This window comes from Schistocerca piceifrons, chromosome 1, assembly GCF_021461385.2.
Source record: "Schistocerca piceifrons isolate TAMUIC-IGC-003096 chromosome 1, iqSchPice1.1, whole genome shotgun sequence".
Taxonomy (NCBI): domain Eukaryota; kingdom Metazoa; phylum Arthropoda; class Insecta; order Orthoptera; family Acrididae; genus Schistocerca; species Schistocerca piceifrons.
This window is the reverse complement of record NC_060138.1, coordinates 914,791,113-914,809,871: the sequence shown is the minus strand read 5'-3', so window position 1 is coordinate 914,809,871 and position 18,759 is coordinate 914,791,113. Positions and strand designations below refer to the sequence as shown.

Below are 18,759 nucleotides of genomic sequence, written 5' to 3'. Positions count from 1 at the left end.
TCAGACAACATAAAATTATGCTGTGTATCCCTTAAAAGCACCAAGAACAATAGAAAGGTGTAAAAGTTAAATGTAGGTCTTCCTACAGTCAGTTTGCAGGTCAGAGGAATGTACCAGCATATCATCTCCATTAGAACTATGTTTACTAAAACATATTCAAACCAGCCTTAAGTTTGATGACAGTTAACTTTTTACTATAGGAAAAGTAATTATTTTTTTCAATGTTTATATAGCCACTCTACCTCAATTAAAATAATTTTGTGATTGACATTTCAGCAATTTGTTTGGTGGGGGGCAGCTACCAATCAGTTGTGGTAGTTTGTTCTCAAGCTCCACTACTGCAAATACTGCCATCCACCCCCTCACTCACTACTGCAAACTGTGAAGTACAAAGTTATTTTAATTGACCTATTGTTCATCTTTCCCAGTTTTGATGTTATGAGGAGTTTTCTTTTGCCTACATCTTTTGTTTGGGTGCTTGTTTCTTTGTTTCATTCCAGAAGTTTTTCTACAATGCAGTTTGTGGCATGCCACACGTAAAAAGACTGGTTAGAGGAGGAGCCAATTGTGACCCTTATGGTACCCACTTTTAATATTTTGTGACTTGCTAACAGTGTGACATTAGCAGGGAAATATCAATTTAAATGGTATTCCATTTGTTTGCTAAGCTTTAAGATAAGGACACAACACTTAAGCTCAATCATTTCGGCCACACAGTGATATAAGCACAAGTCAAAATCAGTGAAGCAAAATTAACAAGGGTAGTACATTGTTAAAATCTTGTAAAGGAATTCATCCCACCAGATTTAGTAGAAGTAAGAATCCCTGTTTGGATTATAGTGTGTAAGTGCAGTGCATTCATGTGAAATTGATGTGTTGGATGAATCCAACATCGTTCACTATAAATTACCTGACAGTGGAAAAATGTTGGAAGCACAAATAAATAATGCTCATATTGGTATGAAAATGAAAATCCACTCAAGGTAAGTAACGAATTGTTGGGCAGTAATTACCTTAAAGAGGTGAAATATTTAGTACTGCTGATAGACTCATAAGAAAGTGCACATACATTCCTAGCTTTCGTAACTATTAGTTGCTTCCTTGGGGAGGGGAGGGGGGGGGGGTGACAGCGGAGGGAGGCAGGAGAGAGAGGGAGGCAATTTAAAACTTAAGGACAGGCTATGAGACCCATAAATGAGAGGGATTCATCTGTTTTGAGAGTGGGGTGAGACAAATATCAATGGGAAAGTGTCAGAGAAAGTAGGAGAGCAAATAGTACATTGGGAAACACAGTGCTGGCTTCAGTTCAGAGACTATGGCAGAGCGATAAGTTAAGATGGGAAGGTAAGTACTGGCCAGCAATTTTCTCTCAGTTTTTTTTTATAATGCAATTATTATTGTGTTCAGTTTCATGATTACCTATGTAAAGATATGCCCAAACTGTATTGAATTGCCTATATCCTCTGATGTGTATCAGACTGGTATAAACTCGCTATCAGAATTTGATGGGTACACATATCTGCACATGAGTTGAATAGGAACATCATATGCTTTTAAAGGCTTAATCTGAGAGCTGACGACAGGTTCAAGACTGGAGCAAACATTAAAAGAATATTAGGATATTCAATATAAACAAATAAAGCATACAATGATAATACAAAAATCTCTGTACCACACTAATAGGCTTGCAAGCTGTCTACATTTACTGGCATTAGGAAGGAAGGAAATTTTATGTACCACCATTTCTTAGCTGGAAGTTTAATGATATTTAACAAGAAGTGTAGAGGGGATTATCTTACTCACATAAAAAAATATTCCAGCATTTCTGTGACATGAATAAAGGAAATTAGTGAAATCTCCTTTAGGGTGGCTGGATGGTGATTTGAACCTCACTCCTTCCAAGCCAAAATAAAGTGTTTTAACCATTGTTTCAGATCAGCTTGTGTAGTATTTATTGAGTGGTTAGAAAACTGAATGAATATTGCAGTCTGGTAACCAAAGAAAGCAGAAGCAACACTGGATGTTCACTAGTTCTTAATTTTCTTCCATTATTTCTACAGCCTAGAAAAGTCCAAAAGAGGGATAAGTAGGGTGCTTGCAGCTCACTGAATTACAATACTTATTAACCTAAGTATGATTTTATGGGACACCATACAAAACTTGTGACAGGATAGAGGACTTCTTGGTTGGGAGGATACAGCATTTTATAGTGCATGTAGAGTCAACAGATGTAGAAGTAACTCGAAGTGTGCCACATGTATGTAGTTGGCACCCTTGCAGTTCAAGTAGTATATTCATGACCCGGCAGAACATTTATTTGTTGCCTTAGACTTCTTGCAGGTGATGCAGATATCCATATCAAAGTATTAACTGGAAAAAAAACTGCATAAATATTCAATCAGATCATGATAATATTTCGAAGTGATGCAGATATTAGCAACTTGCTTTAAATGTTCAGAAATGTAAAATTGTGTACTTCACAAAAATGCGAACATGTACAGTAAAACTTCAATTATACGTTTTTGAACAGCCTACAAAAAAAAAAGTGTAAGTGTGAAAAACGTATATATGAAATATAGCACCATACTATCAAATTAATTGGTAAACACAAATTAAAAATTCAGTAAATAAAAAGTTACATTCTACAAAATGTTATATAGGCTTACAAGGTATCATACTTAACAAAGATGTAAAAAAAATGTAAACCTCTACACAGAAGAGAATGTCATTTTGTAAAAAAGTCCATAATTTTTCCTTGTTTTTTCTTTGATGCGGCAATAGTGTACACTGTACCCTCAAAACGCGATACCTTTGTCATTATTTCGTCAGAAACATTGTGGTGTGTCACAAATTGTTTATTATTTCTAACACATTTACTGCATCGTTAAACGTCACAGAGGAATGCTGAGGCTCTTCTGTATCATCTATCATCCTCATCATCAGTTTCTTGCTCGTCCATGTCCCGCAGTGCACATTGAACTATCTCAGCGATAGTCATGGGTTCTGTAGTGACGAGGTTTTCATCAGCATTCACGTAATCCTCAAATGATGCCTGCTTTTCAAGTCGATTCCAGTCTTCATCATTAAGTGAAATATCATCAGTATGATCATTTCCACCATGATCATGGACTTCATTTCCAAATCCGGCGTTTCGGAAACAGTTACGAATGGTATCGTCTGAAACTTTGTGCCATGAAGCTCCAATGTAGTGAAGTGCCTATCAGAAGAAACAAATTCATTAATAATTTCTTGGAGTGTTCTTTGGCTCCGGTAGCACAACATGAAATTAATGGCAAATAAAAATCTTACCTGTAAAATGTTTATTTTAATTTCTTCCTTTTTTTCGATGTTTACGCACCTGATGGCATGCTGCACGAGCATTTTGTGATAATGCAACTTGAAATTATGTATTACTCCAAGTTCAAGTGGCTGAGCTCACTTGTGGAAAGAACTCCACGGTCACATTTCTCAAACAGGAAGTAAGGGGAGGATGTGTTGCACACCTGTGTACGAACAATAAAATCTTCCGGCCTGCTGCATCCATTTTGGCATTGACATTTCAAAACCAGCTTTCGAAAACTTTTGTCATAATCTATAATTTCTTGATACTAGTTTATTTTGTGGGAAATGTGACAATGTTCTTAAAACAACGGGGCTTTGCAAATTTCCCAATCATAAGTATGGGGAGTTTCTCACTCCCATCACTGTTAGCACGTAGCAGCATTGTTACACATTGTTTACTTTGTTTTCCTCCGTTGCAGTTCTCACCTTTAAATGCCATTACGCGGTCCGGCATTACGTTGTAAAACAAGTCCCTCTCATCCGCACTGAAAATGTTTTTAGGATCCGCACTGAAAATGTTTTTAGGAGCATATTGGGATGTCAGTTCTTTCAAACAGGTTTCCTTCCAATCTCGCACTGTCTCAAGATCGACACTTTTGCTTTTGCCACATACATTCTGACAGCTGATGCCATATCTTACCTTAAACTTGTGCAGCCAACCTGATTGACCAATGCATAACTTTGACAAAGTTCCTTATCAAATTTTATTATAGTCTAATATCAGCCTTACCAATCCACTTCCCAGCAATCCACTCTGAAACACTGCATCATAACTTGTGCACACTATGGATATTTTGACAGGAAAAAAAAGTATAAGTGAAAAACATATAAAATAAGTTTTACTGTAGTATTATGTGACTACTGTATAGATGAATCACATAGGGAATTTGTTACCTAACACAAATACCTAGTGTAACATTTTGTAGGCATATGAAATGGAAAGATCACATAGGCCCTGTTTTAGGTAAAAGAGCTGGAAGAACCTACCTGATAGCTATGCACTTTAAAGTGTCTGCTTCCAGGATGGAGAGATGCTCATGCCTCAATTCGAATCCATGTGAAAGATCATGAGGGCTGGTGTGCTAGCCTGCTTGAATGTGATTTCTAGGTCGTTTCCCACATCCCATGAGGCAAATAGTGGGCTGGCAACCACATTCTATTTCAGATATATGTTTTGCAAACATCTAAAACACTTTCTTACACTTGCATATAGAATTTATTCTAGATGCAGACAAATGGGGTACATTGATTCTGTCCTGGGGAGTGGTGGGAGACTAAAAACCTATGTAGTCTTCTTAAACCCATAATCAACAGCAATTGGAAGATTGGTAGGAGACTGGGAAAGGAAATTGTTTACAAAACACTTTTGCAAGTCATCCTTAAAGATTACACAAATATGTTGGACCTATACCAGATAGGATTAACAGTGGGTATTGAATGTATGTAAAGAAGGGTAGCACAAGTGGCCACAGGTTTATCTGGCCAATAGGCAAGTGTTACAGAAGTTCTGAAAAGCCAAATGTGAAAAGCCAGATGTGGCTGACACTTGAAGATGGACAACTACTGCTACAAGATTATTCCGCAAAAGTCTGCATACTAAGCTCCAAGAAGAATCTAGAAGTATACTACCAGTCCTGTAGGGACAGCTAAGACAATATTAGACCAATTACAGTGCACACAGAGGCATTTATTTTTTGGCCATTCTTCCAACACTCCAATGTGTAGGGAATGGGAAGAAACCCTTACAAGTGGTATTTCGACAAATCTGTTGCCCTGCACCTAAGCAATGATTCACAGGTTATGCATGTAGATGTAGATTGCTTAGCAATGTGCCTTTTTCTTCTTACTGTTATACAACGATCATATTTGACCTCCAAGGTGTTAGATCATAAAGAGCCTCAGAACTCGTGCTTTGTCGCTTTGGGAAACGTTATATCTAGTACTTATCCCTCCTCTCAGGAAAGTAGCCAGTTCTATGTGGTACTTTGTTGCCAGTATTTATACTTGAAAACTGGTGAAACTGTGAGTACTTGGTATTAATGTATCCTAACATCTTTAACTAGTATCTGAGAAGTAATATATATATATATATATATATATATATATATATATATATATATATATATATATATATATATATATATATAAAAAAACAAAGATGAGGTGACTTACCGAACGAAAGTGCTGGCAGGTCGATAGACACACAAACATACGCACAGAATTCAAGCTTTCGCAACAAACTGTTGCCTCATCAGGAAAGAGGGAAGGAGAGGGGAAGACGAAAGGAAGTGGGTTTTAAGGGAGAGGGTAAGGAGTCATTCCAATCCCGGGAGCGGATATGTGCGCGTGTGCGAGTGTATACCTGTCCTTTTTTCCCCCTAAGGTAAGTCTTTCCGCTCCCGGGGTTTGAATGACTCCTTACCCTCTCCCTTAAAACCCACTTCCTTTCGTCTTCCCCTCTCCTTCCCTCTTTCCTGATGAGGCAACAGTTTGTTGCGAAAGCTTGAATTCTGTGTGTGTGTTTGTGTTTGTTTGTGTGTCTATCGACCTGCCAGCACTTTTGTTCGGTAAGTCACCTCATCTTTGTTTTTATATATAATTTTTCCCGCGTGGAATGTTTCCCTGTATTATATATTTCCTGATGAGGCAACAGTTTGTTGCGAAAGCTTGAATTTTGTGTGTATGTATGTGTCTGTTTGTGTTTCTATCGACCTGCCAGCGCTTTCGTATGGTAAGTCACATCATCTTTGTTTTTAGATATATTTTCCCCATGTGGAATGTTTCCCTCTAATATATATATATATATCTGCAAGTTGAAGAGAATGGCCGTCTATTGCTACTAATTCCATAACATTTTCTTCAGATGTAAACATGAAAAGTTTGAGTCTTTCCACTAATATGATGCCTGCTACTTGGTTTTCCAGTTTTGGAAGAAAGTCCTGTTAGAGAACGTCATCGAGAATCGGATTCAGAGTCGGAAGTATCAGTAGATGGCCGCAGTCTGGAATTGGCTTCAAGCCATAGCAGTGATGAAGAGGAATCTTCCAGCAGGCAGCAACACCGTGATGTCGGTTAGTTCAAATGAGATTTTCATTGAACAAAAACAAATAGAATTATTTTCTAAGTGCATTAAGGGAACATGAGTGTTATGAAATTAGAGAATAGAAGAATATAGATTTACATGTTATCTTCAGTAATAGAGAATAGAGAAATTAATTTTAATAATATTGTGCAATATATATCATTCAAATTACTTTTTAATGTGTGTGATATGACTCTGAATGTGGCTCTCCAGCAGGGATACGACTTCCTCAAATCCTGCCCTGAAATGAGATCCATCCTTCATGAAATCCTCCCCACTCCACCAACAGTGTCTTTCCGCCGTCCACCTAACCTTCGTAACCTCTTAGTTCATCCCTATGAAATCCCCAAACCACCTTCCCTACCCTCTGGCTCCTACCCATGTAACCGCCCCCGGTGTAAAACCTGTCCCATGCACCCTCCCACCACCACCTACTCCAGTCCTGTAACCCGGAAGGTGTACACGATCAAAGGCAGAGCCACGTGGGAAAGCACCCACGTGATATACCAACTGACCTGCCTACACTGTGAAGCTTTCTATGTGGGTACACTGTGAAGCTTTCTATGTGGGAATGACCAGCAACAAACTGTCCATTCGCATGAATGGACACAGGCAGACAGTGTTTGTTGGTAATGAGGATCACCCTGTGGCTAAACATGCCTTGGTGTACGGCCAGCACATCTTGGCACAGTGTTACACCGTCCAGGTTATCTGGATACTTCCCACTAACACCAACCTGTCAGAACTCTGGAGATGGGAACTTGCCCTTCAGTATATCCTCTCTTCTCGTTATCCGCCAGGCCTCAACCTCCGCTAATTTCAAGTTGCCGCCGCTCATACCTCACCTCTCTTTCAACAACATCTTTGCCTCTTTACTTCCACCTCGACTGACATCTCTGCCCAAACTCTTTGCCTTTACAAATGTCTGCTTGTATCTCTGTATGTGCGGATGGATAGGTGTGTGTGTGCGAGTGTATACCTGTCCTTTTTTCCCCCTAAGGTAAGTCTTTCCGCTCCCGGGATTGGAATGACTCCTTACACTCCCCCTTAAAACCCACATCCTTTTGTCTTTCCCTCTCCTTCCCTCTTTCCTGATGAAGCAACCGTTGGTTGCGAAAGCTTGCATTTTGTGTGTATGTTTGTGTTTGTTTGTGTGTCTATCGACCTACCAGCGCTTTTGTTTGGTACGTCATATCATCTTTGTTTCTAGATATATTTTTCCCATGTGGAATGTTTCCCTCTATTATATTCATATCATTAATTTGAACCCAACAATTACGTTTGTTATTGTCACTGTTGCATTTCCAAATCTTTTCTGTCATGTTATTTACTCTTTCTGTTTTTACCAGTAGTTTCACTTTGTATTCACCTTCTTCTTTTTACCGTAATCTACTATACAATTTTATCCCGCCTATATATACTCATTAATACGTAAGCCACTTCCAAACCATAACCAAATTTTTTTCCGCTTTCAACACTACCGCTGCTATAATATCCATCATTTCTAGTTCACAAACAGTTCCTTTCACCTATTAAACTACCATTTCGGCTAGTTCTAATAACTTTTGCTTTATTTCCATTTCCATTTTTCCCACATCACTGATCATTTTTAGCCGCTTCCCGCAGGTTTTAACGTCATTATTTCTTCGTCAGACAATTGTTAGCCTCATTTTCATAATCTGCCACCACAAAACCACTCCTTTTAATACATTTACACGTAGTTTTTTCGAAATTTTCCCGAATTTCTCCACCCTTTAACGTGTTTTGGTGGCAACACAACCACCTAACCTTTATGCACATCGTTGTCTACCAACCCAAGTTCACCACAGGATCAACATAGCCCAGCTTTAACCAACACTTTTTCGCCTTTTTTCACACCAGATCTCCAGTTGCTTTCTAGTTCACTCTTATCTCTCCCCATATATTTTTATTTTCATTTTCATTTCAGCCTCATGTTACACTTTCCACCTTCTAATACCATGTCACCCTCACAACACTCCCACAAGGACCCCATTAAGTTTTATTTACATTCCGTCTGCAAACATGCCATCGCCCTAGCCAGATTACACTCCCATATTTTATTTTCTCAGGCTTGTCTGACATTTGGCATTACCCCCAAAGGCCTCACACTTAAAGTTCCCATCTCTGGCTGCAACCCTTCTTTCCATCAGTCCCTATACCAGTTCCAAACTGAACAATCCATTGCCCTCACCCACCTAATCCTTCACCTACACATCAACTCAGCCAATGAACACACCCGTCAACTCCTATCCGTAATAAAAGTCCTCAATCTTTCCTCTCCCACATCCACACCGGCTGTTCAGAGCATCCTCCTACAGGCCAACCGCAAATTACAACAGCATGCCACCCTCCACCTCAAAAAACTGAGGGAAACATTACACCTGGGGAAAAATGTGTCTAAAAACAAAGATGATGTGACTTACCAAACGAAAGCGCTGGCCGGTTGCTAGACACACAAACATACACACAAAATTCAATCTTTGGCAACCAACGTTGCTTCATCAGGAAAGAGGGAAGGAGAGGGAAAGATGAAAGGATGTGGGTTGTAAGGGAGAGGGTAAGGAGTCATTCCAATCCCGGGAGCGGAAAGACTTACCTTAGGGGGAAAAAAGTACAGGTATACACTCGCGCACACACACACACACACACACACACACACACACACACACACACACACATACACATCCATCCATCCGCACATACAAATGTCTGCTTGTGTCTGTGTATGTGCGGATGGATATGTGTGTGTGTGCGAGTGTATACCTGTCCTTTTTTCCCCCTAAGGTAAGTCTTTCCGCTCCCGAGATTGGAATGACTCCTTACCCTCTCCCTTAAAACCCACATCCTTTCGTCTTTCCCCCTCCTTCCCTCTTTCCTGACGAACCAATCGTTGGTTGCGAAAGCTTGAATTTTTTGTGTATGTTTGTGTTTGTTTGTGTGTCTATCGACCTGTCAGCACTTTCATTTGGTAAGTCACATCATCTTTGTTTTTAGATATATTTTTCCCACGTAGAATGTTTCCCTCCATTATATATATAATAGAGGGAAACATTCCACGTGGGAAAAAATATATACAATCAATCAGGAAGAAGAACTTAGTTCACTAGAGAGCTTTACATGTGGAAATATATTATAATTTTGTCAGTCCGAAAGAATAGTAATGAAAAAAAAAAAAAAAAAAAAAAAACTCCCCAGGAAAGCTAAGAAATGGAAAAAGTCATATATCTTACAAATAATGTATTGTGTATATGTAGACAGACAGATCCATTATTGTATACTACATGATTGCAGAACAATCAATGGAAGCAATTACTTCCATAAAATATCTACAAGTGTGTGTACAGAGCAATTTAAAATGGAGTGACTGCATAAAAATAATCACAGGAAAGGCAGATGTCAGATTCACTGGAAGAATCTTTAGGTAATGTAGTCCATCAACAAAGGAGATAACTTACAAAACCCTCATTCATGCAATTCTTGCATGTTTCTCATCAGTATGGTATTCCTACATACCAGATAGGATTGACAGAGAAAATAGAGGAGACCCAAAGAAGAGCAGCACATTTTGTTACAGATTCATTTAGTAATTGTGAAAGTGTAGCAGAGACGATCAATCAGCTCCAGTGGCAGACTCTGTAAGAGAGGCATTCTGCATCACAGTGTGGTTTGCTATTAAATTTCTGAGTCTGTATGTTCCTAGGAAAGGTAACGAACATATTACTTCCTTGTACATATATCTCATAAAAGGACTGTGAAGATGTAATGAGAAAGAGTTGAGCTCACATGGAGGCTTACCAGTAATCTTTCTTCCTGTGAACCATTTATAGCTGGAACAGGAAAGGTGGGGGGAGGACACTGGGACAGTGGTACACAAAGTACACACCACCAGGAGCATAGATGTAGATATATTTTGAGAATGGTTACTTATGGACACCTTTTATAGTGCTCCTGCAGCCATATTACTTGTTATGTTGGATCAAACAAAAAATTATTTACATTGTGAGTCCCTATAAATAACCCTATCTAGAAGGATATTGATATCCTTTTGCAGCAGTGGTATGACAGGACTTGGTATGGTAATGGGCCTGCAATATTTAATACTTTTGATCAAAGTCGAGTCACCAGGTATGAATTAACTGCCTACTGTTTACACTGTAAACGTTTCATTTATTGTGGGAAGGTCTGACTGCCTCACAGTAGCTATTACTTTTTTTTTTATGTTGTGATCAGAGACAGTATTAAAGAACTTAATGACCCTGTCAGTTTGTTTATTGAGGTACAAAAGTTATATCAGTTCTGTGACATTGTGTGCCTCTTATGCCTTGACTTCAGCCATAGTTTAACATAGCCTGAAAGATAAAAGTCATACACACTGTATATCTATTTAGGAGTTTATCAGTGAGAGTTGTATTATGATAAAATGTTTTAAGTTCTTTGCTACAACCGTAGTCTTAAGTTAAAATATTATTTCGAGAAAAATATAAAATATGCAGTTTTGCATGTATCTGATTATCAGTTCTAGGTGAATCCAGAATGTTTGCAAATGAGTGAGATCATTAAAGCTTTTATTAATGAGTCTGTCAACAGTTGCTGCATTTATATTAGGTGACTAGTTTCAAACGTTACAGGTTCATTTTCAAGCCGGGCCTACTGAGGCTGCACTGACAGTGCCTGATCTTAATAATAAACATCAAATTGGCAATACATACTTTATAAATGTTTGCAAAATGAATGCCACAACCCACACACGCCTCACACCAGTTCAAAATTAAACTCTTCTGTCAGTGCAGCCTCAATAGGCCAGGTTTGAAAGTGTAACTCTAAGGTTCAAAACCATTTGCCTAATATAAATACTGCAACTGTTGACAAAATCTTTAATAAACCCTCTAAGGAATTTAATAAAGTTGCTGGTTCCCTGTCAAACTGGTTCCTTGTGAAACTGAAGAAATGAGTGATATGTCAAATTTTTATTTTATTTGTGGCCATGAACACAAGGAAAGAAAAGCTTGCTTTCATATACAACTAAAATTGATTCAAGGAAGTTTGAAATTTCAGCCCAGGAAAATCTGTTAATCTCCAACAAATCTTTTGATGGATTGAAATTGTCGCTCTATTACATTTGCTCTCCGAGATGCGTATAAATATTAATTATTTCTCTGTATCTGTTACCTAAAGATACATATCACCTTTACATATTTCATCCCTTGTAATTTTAATGTAGTCTTATCTGCAGTTTCCATTTATCTGTTGACAAGCCCTTAGGTTCAAATCTTATTTCAGAGTTCCATTTTTCAGCATTCCATAAGCTATCTAACTTTCCCCTCTTCTGTCGACAAGGTATTTAACTGAGTTTCCTTTCAAATTTTTACATTGTATTGCTATGAACTAATTTTCATTGAGGTGTCTACTGTCAGTACAATGATACATGAAGTGTAATGGTGCAGATGTAATAGGATTGCATTATTATCCTTTTTTTAAAGTTTTTCTGCTTCAGGTTTTATGGGAATTTCCTGTACACAGTGTAGCATAATACCCATTAAGATTGCATTTTGTGTAAGCAGATAAGTTACAAAATGTACACCTCACTAGTTTCATCCTGTTGAGGACTTTTTTGCATTATGCTGGTATCTATTGTCTTAAATTGTCGCGGACATTCTCAGACACACAGCAACCTTTGGTTGCAAGAACTTCAGAGGTTGTTGCCTGTTACTCCTTTTTGTTCCATCTGCTATTATACTTTGTCCAGTAGATCTTCTTTTGTGTAAGCCCTGTCACTTTTTCTCTGTAACCACTATATAAGTTACGTGAGGTGCTGTTATATCCTCACCTCTCACATATTACCAGCTCAGTTTCCTCCATATAATCTGAAGGCAGCACTCTTATGAAAAGAGTTTTTTTGTTTTATGCTTCTCAGTCTCATATTTGCTTACACAGGGTCATGCACTTCCACCACACCATCTGCCTTTCCCTGTTTCTTTGTCATAGAAACCAAACCCACTGCATCTCATTACCAAAAGATCAAGGCATCCTCTTTCTCCTCTCACCCCCCCCCCCCCCCCCATTTGTTGTGATGATGGATGGAATGGTGAGAAATTGGGTCAGAAATTTCAGTAATGGATGAACCAATGTCCATGATGAAACATGGAGTGGGTAGCCTTCTGTTGTCAGTGGTGGTTTGGTTGCAAAAGTAAATGAGAAAATTTATGACAGTAGATGGCTCTCAAGAATAATGCTTTTTGATGAGTCTCCACACATTTCAAAAACTGTTTTGCCTGAGAGTGTTACAAATTGTTTAAATTTTCATAAATTGTGTTCCTGTTGGGTTCTATAAATGATGTCCACAAAATGAAATGACCTGGCAGTGCTTTGACATTTCTTATGTGATACAGTGCTGGGGAGATGAATTCTTAAACAGAATTGTGACCATTCATAATCCTCCAAAAAAAAACAAAAATTTAAAACAACACTGTTTGCACAGAAAATCATGTGCACTGTGTTCAGGGACAGGTAGGACATTCTGTTTGTTGAGTTCCTTCCCAAAAGTAAAACGATCAGTGCAGTATGATAATGTGAAACATTGAAAAAACTTCGGCACTCAATTCAAACTGAAGGCATGGGAACGCTCAGGCAAGCACTTTTGTAGCTTTATGATAATGCATGTCTCCATTTTGTGTGTTACTCAAAACTGTATTGAACAATTCGGCAATGACGATACAAAAACCAGTTCTCACCTCTGGCTGTCTTCACTGGCAGCATCTTTCTGTGAAGAGTTCATAGAAAAGTTGGTTCCCATTATGACAGATGCCTGAGCAATGGTGGCAACTATGTGGGAAAATTTTTTAAGAAATGCTCTTTCTTATAAAAATAAATTTTGGTTGTTAAAATGTTTTTATGATTTTTTTTCCAAAATGGTACTTACTTTCCAAACTTGTTCTGTACCTGTATTATATTTACCTCTAACAAGGGGCTTCTACCAGCCACAGTACTTAAAATTTCTAAGTATCCACTGAAGATATTCGTTTGTGATGGGTGCTCCAGCTTTCTCCATAAGCTAATCAGGAAGGATGCTAAACAGCCATGTAAAAAAAGTAAGGATCACAAGAGCGATTAAAGTATCTCATGAAAGGAAAAGTGAAATGTATCTTTTGGCAAGAATGAGTAGGGATCCTCTCATACTTGCACACTACAAAAACTACTCAAAATTGATAAGAAAGTTTATTAAAAGATCAAGCAACATGCACATAATGTCAGAAATCAGTACTTTCGACAACAGAGTTAAGACCATATGGAATGTAGTGAAATGGAAGACAGGACACCAGCCACAGAACAAGACAACATCACTATTGAACTGAATGGAAGGACTATAAATAATGAGTCCCAGGTAGCAAACGCATTTCATAATCACTTCATAAATATAGTAGAAAACATAGGGACAGTCAGTTCAAGAGCCAAGTCATACAGTATGTTGAAAATGTAACCTTTATAAAATTCAATCATATGAATGTATCAACAACGTCTCCTTCTGAAATTAGGAAAATTATACATTTTCTCAAAAATAAAAAGTATCTTTTTTTGATGGTACTAAAAATTTGTGCCCGTGTAATGCATCACCAACTCAAGGGATTTTTTCCAGAGAGACTCTGATATGCTGCCGTTAAACACTCTTTCAGAAACGTGATAAGAGACATGTCAATAACTACCAACCTGTTTCAAAAACTTTTGACAAGATGATGTATTCTAGAATAGTGCCTCACCTTAGCAACAGTAGTATCCTTATAAAATCATAGTTTGGGTTTCAGAAGGGTTGCTCTACTGAGAATGCCATTTACACATTCACTCACCACATTTTACAAGCATTAAATAATAAAATAGTACCGGTTGCTATTTTCTGTGACCCTCTTAAGGCATTTGACTGTGTGAATCACAGTATTTTTTATGAGATTCGTGGTGTAGCCAGCCAATGGATAATGTTCTATCTAACCAAAGCAATGCAGAAAGTTGTACTTAGTAATTCAAGCAATAAAGTCCAGGGACATAATTCTGACTGGGGGAGAATTCGTATATGGTGTTCCCCGAGGTTGAATCTTGGGACCACTACTGTTCCTCATTATGTAAATGATCTTCCATCTAGTATACAACAAACAGAATTAATTCTTTTTGCAGGTTACACTAGTACTGTAATCAATCCAAGCACATGTACATAAACAGAAGAAATGGTAAAAATATCATTGACTGGGTTTCTGCAAATGGTCTCACCCCCAATTTTAAAAAGACACAACATATTTAGTTCTGCCTATCTAGAAATACTACAGTAGTGATAAGTGTATCACATGGTGAGGAAATAACAACTTAGTTCAGCCATATTTGTGCTTAGAATCATCACAATTCTTGGGGAGAAACAAATCAGTAAGTTGACATATTTTGCATATTTTCATTCAATAGTGTCATATATAATAGTTCTGGGGGTAACTCATCTTTAAGAAAGAAAGTCTTCATTGCACAAAAATGTGGTGTTCACCCGTGATCATCTTGTAGACATCCGTTGAAGGAGTTGGCCATTCTGACTACTGCTTCACATTACATTTATTCCCTTGTTAAGTTTGTTGTAAATAATCCACTTGAAAAGGAACAATGCAGTACATAATTATAAAACCAGAAGGAATAATGACATTCATTACTCCACACCAAGGTTGTCGTCAGCACAGAAAGGCGTGCACAATGCTGCAACAAAAATTTTTGATCACTTACCCAGTGACATAAAATGTCTGACAGACAGCCAAGTACAATTTGATAATAAACTGAGAAAGTTTCTTGTTGACAATTCATCCTATTCTGTAGAAGAATTTCTATTACAGTAATGTGTAAAATGTGGTGGATAGGAATTACTAACGCCTGTACAATTTTTTTCTCTTTGTAAATAAAGAAAATAAGAAAAGCTTAGGAATGTTCAGAATCTAGCTGTATGTACAAATTAATTTCTGATGTGAATGTAAATTCACTCGTTTCACATCATTATGATCTATCGTGCAAAATTATCCAGGGAACATGTGACTAACTAACTAACTAGCTTCCTATTGTTCTGATTGGACTTTATAATTCTGTTAGTGAAGAAAGTGTTGCATCACTCCGTTCACTGAAACGTTGTGTGTTTGAACCATGTTAAAGTGTCTGTGGTTTACTAACCAGAATCCTATTAGCTACCTAACTGATTTGGTTCTGATCACCTAGTTTTTCAGTATATGTAAACATCTGTTCATTTTCATACACTGGCACGTTTGTCACACGTACTGCAATTCACAGCTGCTGCCAATGAAAAGAAAGTCTGCCTACATGCTTCACCCATCTGTATGTGGCTATAAACACACACACAAATTAAAAGGTACCACAATTTTTCTTTTGCCCCTTTTGCTGCTGTCGGCACATTAATTCTTACATACAAAATAGCCATTTCTCGCTCTCCACAATAGCTCTGTGAGGAAAATGCCAGAATGACAATGCTGGAATAACAGTCCTACTCCACAGAAGGAGTCTGACACAACTTAAGCACTAAGAGTCAATACTACTCATAGCTTCTAATGGACTTTACATTACTACTAATTAGGAGAGAGAGATTAATAAGAGCTCTGACAGCTCCAGAAACACACCTCATCAGAAACTGAATCATATCAGTCAAAGGACGTGGCTACAGTTGTAGGTCATGTGAATGGCCACTACTTTTGCAATCTTTATGATGCAGCTCTTAGTGCAGTTATGTCTAGCTGTTTTCTGCTGCTCCTGTATTGTGCCCTAAGCAAATTTCCATGAAAAAGTATTTGAATTCAGTGTTAGGAATATTTAAGACTTCATTGAAATCAAAGTTAGCAATTCAAGGAACCAATTCTGAGCACTCTATCCCATCAATTAACAAAACACATTTGAACCAATGTGTTACACTGCTGCTGGCCACTATTAATTGATGTCCCAAAAAGTCTCTGAAGCTACTGCCCATTTCCAAGTGATAGAAAGTTATGTTGCAACCAATGGATGACAGCTTATTGATGGGACTCTTCCCTGAACAGTCTGTATGGCACAAGCAGATTTTGCTCATGTTCCAAAGTGAGAGCTGACATTTCAACAATATTGGTAGAGGGTGGCAGAGGGCTGGATTGTATTTACTAAGGCCCAGATGAGTGTTAGCAGCACTCTGGAGTCTTTGACATATTCCCAGGTCACTCATGTTGTAATGTGCAGTGACAAAAGTGTTGCTTCCGTCAAGCGTTTCCTCACCAAGGGACACTCCCATTGGCTAGTGTTTTTAGCCTTCTGTTTCTTTTATATATTTTGCCTTCACATGGCTCAGAAAACAGTTAACATTCTGTATTTATGATTTTAGATTAGAGTCTACATTTCCTCTCTTTGTAATTATTAAATTTAACATTGTAACTACTTCATAATTAATTTAAGAACATGCTTTTTGAGCCGTCCTTGCTACCTTTCCACCAGTGACAGGCTTTGTGCTCATTGTGGAGACCACTTGCCCCTCCGTGCCCTGGTTCACTACACCACAGCAACTAAAGTCTCCTTGACACCTTAAAACATGACATTACCAAAATTAAAAAAAAAATCCTTTTGGGCGTGAAACATAACAATTATGCATTGCACAATTAATTTATTATCCTCTTTTCAGCTGATAAAACCCACAATGTGGCTAACTAACCTCTGACCAATCCCGTTGCACTAAACTTTTAACAACTTTAACTACTATCACATACTGAAGAGTGAATTGATCAAAATGTCTGTTGTTCAGCATCGAGTGAGGGTTGGCAACTTATAGCAGATTTTTCCAGCTCATTACTATAAGTTTGGTGCTGGAACTGCAATATGAAAGCTTGAAACTTTGAACTAGACAGTATATAATGAGTAGGTCAGGATTTTATTGACAAATCATACTTTTTTCCTGAACTTTTAAGTTGAATTTACAACAATTTATGCACAATTCCAGGTATCATAGTGTAGAAAAATCTATTTTTACTATGGATATGAAATCATATTTACACATTTTTTAGTAACAGGTCATATTTCAACCAGCTTTTGCCAAAAAGGCATATATTTGTTTTTTCTTGACACAAGACCAAGTTACATGAAAACGTTACTCACATGACAGTGAGTCAGGAGATATTGTCACAATCATACACAGCATCTATTATTTATCAGGACTGCAGTAGACAAAAAGCGTAACACATTAGTTGGCTGACATGAGGTATTGTCCAGGGCCGACAAAACACACTTGAAGCCAACGGAGGGCCTTCCTATGTAATAAACATCACACTTGTGGTCACACTATTCAGTTTGAGTACGAACTCTGTCTAGTTCAGCATTCCAGAAATAAATTGCTCCAACAGAATGAATTTGTGAGGTTTTGTTCATGATTTTAGAGAGAAGTTCTTCAACACTGATGAGAAAATGTTATTTTGTAAACCGTGTGAAGTTGAAGTTGCTGCATAAAAGCACTATAATGTGCAACAACACCGTTAATATTTACAAATACAACAGTTTAATAATGTATGGAAAGTTCTGGTTGAATTTAGGAGTAAAGGAGATGAATTACCAAAATTCAGAAGTCCTGCATTGTCGATAGGTAAACAAACAGAAAGTACAGAGCTTGGCTAGCTTTCAGAATGCACTTCCTTTTTCAAGCTTGTAGGAAGTGCATTCCAAAAGCTAGCTAAGCTCTGTACCTTTTGTTTGTATCCCTATCAACACTGCAGCACTTCCTAAATAATTCAAATACAGCAGTTGTGTCAAGAGAAGTGTTGAAAATTTGAAAATGACGCCAAACACTATTATTTGAGCAGACAGATCCATCTTGAACCATACAGTCATTCTTCAAGGACTTGTATGATGTATGAGATGATGGTGTCTTGCAATGCCCCATTGGAGAAGCTAAAGAAGCCACACTTCAGACAGTTCTTGGAAGAGTACATAACGCTTCCAATTCAAAATATACCTACATTGAGAAAGAACTTTTCATCTGTGTACTTTGAGGAGATGCTTAACAAAATATGAATTAGTGTTGCCGACCAAGAGGTCTGGGTGTCCATAGATGAAATCACCATGTGGATGGGTGTTACATGTTACAGCAAGTCATGTCACTAACACTACTGAGAACACAAATCATGCAGCACACAATCTGAACAGCATTCCTATAAAATTGGTTATTCTTATGTAAATAGTTTCCCTTCTATTCTGGCTCTAGCAGTGAAAATTTGGTTATAACCATCCTGTATTTTGGTCAGGAAAGTTATCATCACAGCCATATACTTTTGCTAAGGGTA

The 18,759-nt window shown here is 37.8% G+C and overlaps 1 protein-coding gene across 1 annotated transcript in view; it reads left to right on the top strand.

The window, feature by feature from the left end:
• The window catches only part of LOC124717078 (protocadherin-like wing polarity protein stan), a 368,864-nt gene that overhangs the window by 307,197 nt on the left and 42,908 nt on the right, over nt 1-18,759 (top strand). Inside the window, exon 40 of the mRNA XM_047243768.1 lies at nt 6,267-6,413. Within this exon, the coding sequence (XP_047099724.1) occupies nt 6,267-6,413 (147 nt within the window). The remainder of the gene's footprint in view (nt 1-6,266; nt 6,414-18,759) is intronic.